The sequence below is a fragment of the Phodopus roborovskii genome, unplaced genomic scaffold (genome assembly GCF_943737965.1).
Source record: "Phodopus roborovskii unplaced genomic scaffold, PHOROB, whole genome shotgun sequence".
Classification (NCBI taxonomy): domain Eukaryota; kingdom Metazoa; phylum Chordata; class Mammalia; order Rodentia; family Cricetidae; genus Phodopus; species Phodopus roborovskii.
Window position 1 is genome coordinate 12743014 of NW_026125391.1, and position 12448 is coordinate 12755461.

Genomic DNA, 12448 nt, shown 5'->3' on the forward strand with positions numbered 1-12448 from the left:
GGCTCTCTCTGCAAAGAGATCTTGCAGCCGAGTAGGCTCCACTCTGCCTTTGATTTCTATGTCTGGGACAGATAAACTAGAAATAGGTAGAAGAAGTATTTTCATTGTTGTGGGTAACATAGGTTGAAAAGGCATATTCTCAAAATAGTACCAAATGACTAAATGAGAAAAAGAAAGAAAAGTGTAATGTGAGGGTCAGAAAATAGTAAAAATCCCAAAGGATTAGCATTCAGAAAACATGAAGTCAAACTTGAGTCCTGCTGCCAACATAGCAGGTAGCCATTTTTTTAACCTATTTTTTGAATTCATCATAGCATCTTTTGTGATAGAGTTTAGTCAGTAAGGGTTCTTTGGCATAGGAGACTTGCAACTCAGTGGATCACTCCTGACATGGTGATGACTAGGTCGACAGTCTTGATATTTAAACAGTTTTGAGGTGATGACTTATGCTTCCTTGTGAGCTGCAAAGATTACACTCAGAGTGAGAAGACCCACCCCTCTATGGCTGGCATGTCCCATGAACAGATACTTGACACTCTTTCTTGCTTCATATTTAAAGAGGGAATAATATCAGAAGATTCAGTGTGTTCAAAGGGCAGTGAAAAGCCAGAGAGCACACTCTAAGTCTACGTTCTTTGTGACCAATAAAGCTCTGCCTACTTGCATCATTGTTATTGAACACATGGATAGATCTTTAAAAGATCCATGGAGAGATCACACTCAGGGATGGACAGTGATGTGGGTTAGGGCAATGGATTTTATCAATGCTCTCTATTCCCAGTTACACAAGTAAACCAAAGTATTATGGGCTGTTGTCTCCTGTTGTGTCAGTTTTAAGAGACAAAGGAGTCATAGCAGTTTGGCTTTTATTATACTGTGTTAATTTTCTTCAGTATAGACCTATGCATTTTTGCTGGCAGCTACTAATTGGAGCCATATATACATTGTATGTTCTTACAATTTGAATTTATATTCTGCCATCTTTATCTTTTTATTTTAGTTATCTCCTCATTTGAAGGCTAGTTTTATATTATTCATAATCCACTATTATGAGAATGACAAAAAGGTAGGAGAGAAACGTCCACATTTTAGTGCATTGCTTTGGATTGCATTTGGATAAAGAAGTGTGAAAAGAGTGGAGAGAGTAAACTTCCTGTTCTAATTGATAGATGTTGACCACTGAACCCTTGTATTACTAAGGAAATTAAAATGTTCTTAATTCTTGTAAAATTCCATTTAAACTTTATCTCTAAATGGTGTGGATTGGAAGCTGGGCAGATGTCTCAGTTTGTAAAGTCCTTGATGGGCAAGCATGAGGGCTTGGATTGGGATTCCCAGCACCCATATTAAACAAACAAACAAACAAATCAACCACAGGCACAGTGATAGAGAAAAAAACATCCCTAGGATTTACTGGCCAGCTAGTCTGGCACCCAGTCACAACTGTGTACACAAAAATACATATACATGCACATGCACATACTTAATACACAGAAAGGTATAGATTCAGTTGGTATCACTTTGATGTTTCTGTGGCCACAAAAAGAAGGAGGCTTGTGCAGCCTCTGAGTCAGCCACATATCATTGCAGCAACCATGTATCAGCACGCACACACACACACACACACACACACACACACACACACACACACACACACAGATCAACATTCCCTGAAGCAGTGCAGGAAACCTCTTTAAATGACTATATTTCAGTACACAGCTCTAATTGTAGTGATAACTTCAGCTTAATGTGGCTTATTGGAAATGAAAGTGCAATAAGTGGAAACTAATGCATAGCAACACAGAAATGCCTTCTAGTTTTCTGGTAAGATACTCAAATAATAATGTATTTATAATGTTTTGAAAATGTGTTATGAGCAGGCAGTTATTTAAAAGGTTGAATGTCAAAGGGAGTTGTTTAAATTCCAAAAACATTGATATTTCAAAGCCAGATTCTTGTTTTTATGCCAGATCCTCTGTATACTCAAGTTTTGAATCAAAACCCAATAGTTATAAACTTACATACTCACCACAGAACAGCCTGGTATAGAAGATTGTTATGCATATTATTTGTGGACATCAGTGACAGATGTTCCCAAGGTTAAGCTTTTGAAAGTTATCTGGTGAGTTGAGGTATATATAAATTGAGTTACAGTTGTACAAAGGAATATCATAGAATAAAAGCATGAAGAAGGAAGAAGACAGACTATCCTTGATGTGATGAGAATGGCTTCACTTACAGTCTCTGAAGCCTTCTTGATTCTTGATACTTGTTAGTCGTTTATTTATTTACCTATTTTTGGTTTACTTCTGAGCTAAAATTTTACTCTAGCTCAGGTTTGTCTTCAGTTTGTGACACTCTTGATCTCTCTCCCAAGTATAGGGACTAAAGGCATGTGCTATATATATGCCTGGCTATTTTTTAAAACACTATTTTCAATGATTAGTTGAAAATTTATACTATGTATTTTGATCATGTTCACCTCACTCCCCAGCTCCTCCCAGACCCACCCTCACCTCCCTACCCATCAAACTTCATGTTCTCTTTATTTCTCTCTGTCTCTTCTCTTTTAAGTAAATAATTGAGCTCAGTAGGTGCTGCCCAAATACCCTTGGGTAGGACACCTGTCCCGGAAAGTGGTTGATGTACCATAGGTCACACCCTTAAAGAAATCCAACTCCTTCTCCCAGCAGCTATCTGTTGTTGCCAGCAGCTCCTCAGCTCTGGGTAGGGATTCATACCCACCTCCTTGCTCCATGCTTGGATTTTGTCGGTCCAGAGCTTGTGTAATTCTTGTGTATGCTGTCACAACTGCTGTGAATTCATATTTTCAGTTGCCTTGTCATCCAGAAAACTGTTTCATTGGAGTCATGACCCTCCTCTATCTCTTAGAGTATTTGCTTTCCTCTCCCATGATGATCCTTGAGCCTCACAGGGTGGGACATGATATTGATGTCCCATTTAGGGTTTGTATTCCAAAGTCCTTTGCTGTCTTTATGTTGACTGGTTGTGGGTCTCTGTGCTAATTGTCTTTTACTGAATGAAAGCCTTTCTTTGATAAGAGTTGAGAGATTCACTGATTTATGGAACCAGCACTAAGTTGTTAGGAGCTGGCTTAATATTGTGTTCATTTAGCAGAATAATGCTAGTAGGTTTTTCTTTCTTTTTTGATAATTTTAAAAAATTTAAATTTGAAACAAGCTTGTTTTACATCTCAACCCCAGTTCCCACACCCTCCTCACCAATCCCAATCCCATCCCCTTTCTGCTCCCCAGAGAGGGTGAGGCTTTCTTCCATTGGGAGTCTTCAAAGTCTGTCATATCATTTGGAGCAGGGCTCAGGTCCTCCCCCATGTATCTAGGCTGAGGGAGTATCCCTTAATGTGGAATGGCTCCCAAAGTCCATTCGTATACTAGGGATAAATACCAATCCACTACCAGAGGCCCCATAGACAGCCTAGGACTCCAAAATAACACCCACATTCAGGGTGTCTGGGTCGGTCCTAGGCTGGTTTCCCAACTGTCAGACTGGAGTCCATTGTTCAGGTCAGCAGTTTCTGTGGGTTTTTCCAGCATGGTCTTGACCCCTTTGCTCATCACTCCTCCATATGGCCTATCTAGCAGAAGTTTTTTGTCACCAATAATGGTGCCAGATATGGGTTTCATTTCTTGGAGTGGGCATTAAGTTTAGAAAGTGATTACTTCTATATTAATGCCACTCTTGCACCAGTGGACATATCTTGCCAGGCCAAGTATTATTATAGCTCACAGAGTTCACAACTAACTAATACTGGCAACAATGTTTTTCCTATAGGAAGTAGCATTCATGGTACCTTCTTGACCATGAAGACTAACCAGTAGGCATGGAACTTCAGGTCAATACCAACATTATTTCTCTATGTTCTATAACTCAATTATGTGGTATTTTCAGCCAACAAGGTTTATTGTCAACTTCTTGGTGGAAGAACAATGTTAATAGCTAATAATGTTTGGGGGGGTCTATGGGACCCCACTGGCCAACAACTCCAAAAAGAGGTGTCTTTTTTCTGGTACTGGCATTTTTATTATTATTTTTATTAGCCTATGTTGTCTGGGAGGGGTAATGCTCCCCTCTCATAGAGTGGCTGCATTTAAACTCACATACACGTACATGCACATGTATATGTATATATGATCTTTTTAGGAAGCTGCTGTAGTAGTAGGTTTTCCTATTGTGTCTTCAGAATGCTTTCATTGTTAGATATCCCTAGCACCGTCCATGCTCTACTCTGCACACCCACACCCAATTTAACCCTTCTGTCCCATTATTCCCCTTTCCATGCTTGTATCACTGCATCATGTCGCTCACCCCTTGAAAGCCCTGCCCTCTATGGCTCCCTACTAGTTTCCTGACCTATGTGGGAATTCCAAACAAAACACACTAATGTGGAAATTCAAAACTGAAACTTACATAATAGAAAAACCAAGCAACATTTGTCCTTCTGGGTCCAGGTTACTTTACTCAGGATGCTAGCTTACAGCTCCACCCCAGACTCTCACTGTGAATCAGGAATGCATTTAGAACATTTATGAAAATTTTCAGGCTACACTCTAAAAATGCAAAAAAAATGACAAATTTGTAAAGCCATATTTGTCTGTAAATTTAAATCCTAGTAAAATTTACTCTTTTATTTATTTGTATTGAATTATGAAGCAGAAAACATCTTGATTTTTCTTTTACTTGCAAAATGTAGTGGCAGGGGTGAAACATAAAAATTATGTATTGTTTTATCTGTTGTAACAATAACTCAAATATGATATACTATGTCTAAATGCAGCTTGTGACTGAAGAGCTATGCAGGTGAAGTGTTACAGTATGACACTGAGATCTTTGTATTAAGATGTCAGCGTTGGAATGAGAGTTCTTCTCTGCATTTTTCATCCTTTTGTAGAGAGGCTTACTTTCTTACTGATAGGGAAATCACAAATCTATAGATAGTGCTGACAAAATGAGCATACCAGTCTCATTTTTGATTTACCAAAATCAAAAATAAATCAAAAGGATTTACCAAACTGCACATTTTTATGTTATTACTTCTTAGTACTTTTAAACCCTGAAGAGAGTGCAAAGCTGTCTCCATAGATTGCTGCTCTGGTAGGCTGCTTCTGTGACTCAATGCATATTTCTATTTGGAGATCTTTACAGCATTAGCGGTGTTCTTGGTGCTGTTAAGTGTTTCTTCAAAGAAATACATATTTAGATCCAGCTTTATACTGCCTTGTAAAAATAGTAGTAACACTTTCAAAATACTGATGGGAAAGGAGTCTCAATAAATACGCTGTGGTTTCTGAAGGCAAAGAGACCTGATTCTCAGAGTGCCAGTATCTACAGGTCAGGTCTGTTTTAGTAAGATGCTTGCTAAGGATAGCTTAAAAGTTTCTTGTTTTGTTTTGTTTTAAGTTTGACTTTCCAGTAAATGGTTAGGGAAATGCCCTTGGAATGAATAGCTTTTCTTCTAAGTGCCTAGATGTGGGAGTGCATTCAGACACGAAGCAGAAAGCCCCTTAAATTCCCTTCGAGGAGTCGATACATCCTGTTAGTGGCACTCCTAGAAAGAGGGCCTCTTACTGCTTTTAGTGGGAACAAGATTGCAAAAGACTCCAAGAAGTGGAGACTGTAATGGGGACTTTTTTTTTTTTTATCATTCCTATGGTTTATGACCCATTTGTTGCTTTTTTAGGCCAATAATTTTTCACCTACCCACTGGTTCTATTTCTACCAGTAAATATTTGACGATAATAGCTAAAAATGTTATGTAATGACATATTTATATCTAGACCTCAAAAAATTGATTTCCAATTTCTATAGGAATGGAAACAGCCATTGGAAGCCAAATGTAGCCACACAAAGTACCTCTTCACCCACTGGTTCCCTTCATTCCTCCTGCTTCATGTTCACATGTCCCTGTGCTGCAAGCAGGATGAACACTGGCATTTCCCCCCTTCTCATTGCTGGAGATCCAACCCAGGGGCCATGTACTGCTAGGCACACACTGAAGCACACAAACGTTAACCACAGATCCCATGTGCTGTTCTATTGCTAAAGAGCTGGAGAACTGAGAATTTGGTGTTTCTCTCAAATGCCTGAGTAAGTTGTAGATGAGCTGAGACCTCAAGCTAGCTCTCTGGTTTTCATGTGGCTTGTATATCTGTATATTACACAGTGTGACTTTTTTCTTGTACTCTAGGTTTCTCCTCTGCCATCCCCACTTGGACAGCCATTGTCAGCTGAGAGCAGGCTGTGACTCCGCAACCTCAGCCATCAGCCCTTCTGATTCCCACGATGAGCTCTCCAGTACAGCCAGGTCAGTCCTGTTGCTTCGTGAACTGATGCTGCTTTGCTTTGCTTGAAATCAGGCAATCGAAGCCATCAAGGAATATGTCCTTATTAAGATTAAATAATAGTATAATACATTTTTGAGTTTTACATTGTGTAGTTAATTCTCCATTAACCCAGTCTATTTTCTGAGTAATTTCATTTGCATTGTTGTCTGAGCACTGGGCATTTGTTTCTAAAAGAGTGTTCAGATTGAATTTTTGGCAGTTATAAATATTAAATATGATGAAAGAATTTAGTGCATACCTGTAGTTTTTCTAGTTGCTTTTAAATTGTGCTGTGGAACTTGGGAGCCAGTTCACGTGCTGACTCTACCTTCGTCTCTCTGACACACAGGAAGGATATTTTACTCCCCACCCTTCGTTGCTGCCGGTCCTGTTTCCTATATAGATACTTAATACTAATCTCAGCACCTGCTTCCTATGAGACAGAGTGGTATGTGTGGCTCAAGTACTGTGATCAGGGCAGGCAACGCCCATTCCGCCAGGAATAGGGAGTTGCTTTTAAAGCAAACATAACCCAAGTTTTGAGAGGAAGGAGGAGGGTCAGCTACCATATGTTAGTCACAGATAGACTGTAAAAGCATTTTCTGCTTTAGTCATTATTGGAGTGTGTATCTGTGGTGATACATTTGAGTTCCCCCATTCTCTCAGTCAAAACGACTGTAATGCAATATTCAGAGCCCATAAAAGCGAACCTTTTGCCAAGGCTTTCAGCCTCTAGAGTGCTGCACCTCAATGAACTGCTCTTGATTCCCACTGTCTCATCAGCCTTCCCCTACACTCCCCATCAGCCATCCCCTACACTCCCAGTAGGCTGTTGACTGGGAATTATAGGGAAATCTAACTCGACTGCAGTGAAGACCCTCCAGAGTTTTGATCATAACTGGTTTAGAATAGTGTGTTAGTTATCTAGTTGGACAGGTAAGGGGTTACCTAGGCCTGAGTCCTTGGATAGCCTGATGGCTCTCAAACTTCAGCATGCACTGACAATCTCTTTGAGAGTTTGTTTAAACAAGCCTTGTACACAACATTTTTTTTTTCTTACTCCATTTGAGAGGAGGGCTGAGAATTTGGTGGTTTTACAAGTTCCTGTTTATCAAGGTGCTGTGTTCATGCCAAGATTTGGTCCTGCAGGTCTCAGTTTTTGCTTTTTCTTCTCTTTCTTCACCCCCCACGGAGCCTGCTGAAGTGTGTTCTGTGAACCGTGTCGTTCACTACAGTTACAGGAAAGCATTATTACCATTTCTATTGAGATGAACTTAAAATAACACCTTTATTATCTAAATTACATTTGAATATATGGGAATTTATTTTAAATAAAAGTTAGTATTTCAAAATTGCATAGTTTAAAATAGGTATATAAGAGGGCTGGAGAGATGGCTCAGAGGTTAAGAGCACTTAACTGCTCTTCCGGAGGACCTGGGTTAAATTATCAGCAACCACATGGTGGCTCACAACCATCTGTAATGAGATCTGGTGCCCTCTTCTGGCCTGCAGGGACATATTCAGGGAAGACAGTAAATACATAATAAATCTTTTTTTTAAAAAAAGGTACTTAAATTAGTGCCAATATTGTAAAATATGTATTTTTTCTCAAGGTAATATTTGGCAATTAGAGCAAACATATCCTGTTCCACAAAATATCAACCTTATAATACTTATAATATAACCTTCATAATATGAAAATATCCTTGGAGGCTACCATTTTAGTGCAAAAGGTCTTGCCAGATGTGGTAATTTTTCAATTAAGAGAGGTGAGAAAATAGTTGATAAACAAGAAGCCACAGAGGGAGTTCATTTTATCTTAGGGCCACTAATATTTTCTTTTTAAACACATATGTAGTTCTGTTTGACATTATACAAAGGTCCCAATTAACTGAGAAGTACTGATGAATCAGATTTGAAGATATCATAGCATTTGACTCCTGCAGGTGGGTGGGTATCACTTCCATTCATTGCAAACAGTGTACTGTAACTGGAGACCTGGGATACACTTTATATATAAAAGAAAATAGTTTGGTACAGTTGTCAAAATGCTCTTATATCGTTCTTGCCAGTGTCCTGTAGAGCCATATATCACTGGTGAGATAAAAGTCAGATCATTTCACTCAGAAATGTTTTTTCATTTCCCCCTTTTAAAACTCTAAACAGAGAATTGAATTGGGCTTACACAATCATCATCCATTTATTTTGTTTTCTTCCATAAACAGATTCCAGGCCTGTGCAAAGACAGAAAAATAGACTTACCCCAATGCTTCCAAAAATTCTCTAATAGTCTTTCATATTATTTATGTTTGTCTTGAAAACTGGTCCTGTGGTAGCAAACTGTCTCAGAAACATTTTTTAAAACCATACTCAAATACCGTTGATATCAAGAAAAATGATTACTGTCTTGATCATGTATTCAGTCAAACAATAAGTACTGATTTTGTATATAGCATTTGTTGGCTTTTATTTTAATTTTGCTACCCCAATAATGTTCCAAGTTAAAATTTTGGGAATTCTTTTGGGTGCTGGGGAGTAAGGAGAGAAGTCTGTCTCTGCATAGTTCAGCTGAGTGTTGCAGCTGAAGTATTTATTTATCCACTCAACACTTACTGGGTGTCTACTTTTTGCCAGGTAGAATGTTATGCAGCTGGGATACAGCTACTAAAACATGTGTTCTATCTATGGGTAAAACCCTGTGAGGGAGAGACAGATACAGTAAAAGTCTTAGCCCACTAAATGTCTTAAGTATTTTCATGTAAGACTAGAAACCCCTTTCTTCTAGACAGCGGTCTAGATTCTGTGACTTTTATAAGGATGGCCAGATTTCAAAGGGAAGAACTACAAGTTCAGCTAACTTTGTATTCCCCAAACAGCAGCTAAAAGAAATCGTGCAGGTCTGTGTTCAAAATGCAGATTCCCAGATTCCTCTCCTCCAAAGAGCTTTGCAATATAACCCTAGAGAGCCAGGGGATAGATGCAGGCTGTTGCCAAGTGCAAAATACTCCTAATTTGTCTAAAAACATTAGTATGTCCCATCAGGCAGCATTGCAAAAAAGGAGGAAATTTTCAAATTTTTCCTTCTTTAAGCCTTTTTTGTTACCTAACATTACAATTCGGGAGTTTTGCTCTCTGATGGTAATTATATGAAATAGCGAGTGTATCAGGACCTAGAAGAGGTATGTTCTGTGAGGAAAATTCCAGGCTTACAGCTCTTCTTTGCTCACCAGGCTATCCCAGTTTTATGAGGTGAGAGATGAGCCAAAAAGGTGCTTACAGAGTCCATTTGCTTTTTCTTTGAGAGAAGTTTAAACCTGTATTAACACATAACAGATTTCTAGTACATCCCCAAGAATTTAGAAAATATGTTTGAGTTACAATTGTTTTAAGAATAAAATAGTTGGGCACATCTCCCCTAAAATAATATTGACATGATCTTCAATTTTGACAAAAGCAATTTTAAAGTTGCAATTTTCTATAAAATGCATCAGTGGAATTTTCCAAGCACAGGGCCAATGTATAATGATACCTCTAGAAATGTGAAAACCTGTGGCCTTTGGGGCTTCCTAGTAGCTTTTTAAAGTACTGTGGCCGTATCTCTCCCGCATCGAGTTTGTTGTGTGACAGTATCTCATTCCCCCTTCCTCATCATTATAGAAATACAACAACTATTCTACCCGCAACAAGTAAGAGAACAAGCTCATTTATTCAAGCAGAAGCTTTACAAGAGCCTATCTTCTGTTCATCTTCTCATATTCTATTCATTTATTCATTGGCAAGTCTTGGGCAAAAATTAGTTCAGGAATTTCTCTTCGTGTCTCTATCTTTCTAAACAGCTGTATTCCCTTATAGAAATGTAGAATAGATTTAACTAATGATCAAAAAGTTCTTTGAAATATAAATTGTTATGGAAATGCTAAGTAGTATAAACAATTTGAGGGCAAGCATTAATAAAAGCTTTGCTGCAAGCATTTTTAAAGGGAACTAATAAAGGCTTTGCGGTTCAATTAATACAGCACAACAGTGAGTTTTCTAGAAGCATATGGGACCCAGAAGGCCTGCCCCTGTTTTTAAAATTTACGAACTCTTTAATGATTCACCACTTTCACTCCAGAGCATCACCCACTGTGGTGCCGTTTAGTCATTAAGTAGGAAGTTAAAAACCAGGACAAAGCTGCAAACAAATATCATAATGTCCAAGTAAGTGTGTTTCTCCAGTTTTTTCCCTAATATGTTACCGTAAAAATGAAAGCTAATGAAATAGAGCCATAGACAAATCAAGTAGGTTATGCTTCCCTAGATGCACATAAAACTTGGCTTTGTAGTGAGATGCAGGTCAGATCCTATTCTGTGGAGCACCAAGTCACTAAAACATCTTCAGGCTCTTAGCCAAACAGTACTCACAGATATTCCAAGGCAGTAAAATAGATTAGTTGGTCGAAGTGTGCTGTGACAAGATCTCATCCCAGGTTACAATATTCATGGGGAGCACTGCTATAAATTTATTAAATATTGTGAACTATTTTCCTTCAACTTAACTTATAAGTGGTTTGTTACTTTACTACTTTTAAGTCAAAATTCCTTAAACTGAAATTTAAATTTGAAGCATACATTATATTTATTTTTCAATTCCCAGGACATGGTCCTTCAGTAGTGAGTCATATGCCTTTCTGTAGAGTGTCCAGTGGGACACATACCACTCTCCAGACTGTTCAAGGAGACATGGCTTTCTCTACACAGTGCGGGGTAAATGTATTTGGACATTTATTTGTTCTCAGATTCACATGTCACACTTCACATATGTGGGTAGCTCACAATTCAGATATTGCTCGCTGACTTCATTGTTGTAACACTACAAACAAACCTTACACTGTAGTTCAGACAGGGGGTGAGGTTATTTCTAGTCTAGAAATACTTTATCGAGTGGTGGCTGTTCTTCTAGTTGTTGTCCAAGGCCTTGTGCAGTTCTTGTCCCTCGTGCTTTTTAACATATATTTTAAGATAATGTGCACTTTTCTGTGTAGATGACAGAAGGGAAATGGAAGAACTGAATTTGAATTATTGGCCATAACAGGCTCTGGCATGTCTAACTACAAAGGAGTCTGAGAAATGAGTAGCCTAGTTGTAGCCTTCTAATAAGGAAATGGGTGTGGTAAAGAGCCAGCTCATCTCGCCTAGATTTGTGTTGAACATGTATGATGCTTATGAGTGGGAAGGTATCATAAATATGTACTATGGTGTGATTTCATGTTCTTTATTAAACCAGCAATTAAAGAGTTAAGTAAGATCCCTTTGAACGGGCACAGACATTTTAAAACCAGGATAAATAATTTATTATACCTTTAAATGGCTGCCCAAATTTCTTATGAAATATGTTAACTAGATAATGCCTAATGTAGCCAAGAGAAAATTTAAGTTTTTACTAGTGGGAAATCTTCAGGAAATAGACATTGGCTGTCTGATGTGCATTTCACATGTCCTTAATTCATATAGGAATAGCCCAGCAGCCTACTTGAAATTTTAATTGCATATATGGTGAGGAAGAAAAACTTTGTACTTATTATGCTTGATTTTTCTGTCTGCTCTTTATTGTAGGTTGGAGTCATGTTTTTATACACTTTTCATAGCCAAGAATGTTAGGTTTAAAACCCAGGCCAAACATACAGTGTTCAATGTTTTACATTGATTTTTCCATGAACATAATTATAATGAAGTGCTTAAATAGATATTCTCTAAAGTTATGATTTATGAGTTAAACTTCAGTACTGATGCAAAATATGCATGGACATCCTTTTGTAAGCAGCATTATATGAAACACTTATACAACCCTCCCTCCCATTCTATATTGCCTAGTGATTGCCTTTAAGAGATTCAAAACATCCCTCCTGCCTTCTTCCTTTCCATTTCCCCACTCTTACAAAAGTATAGTAATTTCAAGGGAATACAGAGGGGATAGAAGATAGCCCACATTTTTACTAATAATCCCCAAGTGCTGGCCTTTCTACAGCTTCCTGTGTATACTCAATTTTTATACTGTTTTTGTTTGTGTATGTGAATAAGTGCTTAGCAGTCTTTCCCATGTATGA

The 12448-nt window shown here is 38.2% G+C and overlaps 1 protein-coding gene across 1 annotated transcript in view; it reads left to right on the forward strand.

Annotated features, from left to right (window-relative positions):
• Positions 1 to 6244: 6244 nt before the first annotated feature.
• The window catches only part of Hdac9 (histone deacetylase 9), a 757858-nt gene continuing 751654 nt past the window's right edge, over positions 6245 to 12448 (forward strand). Inside the window, exon 1 of the mRNA XM_051175100.1 lies at positions 6245 to 6343. Within this exon, the coding sequence (XP_051031057.1) occupies positions 6322 to 6343 (22 nt within the window). The 5' untranslated portion in view covers positions 6245 to 6321. The remainder of the gene's footprint in view (positions 6344 to 12448) is intronic.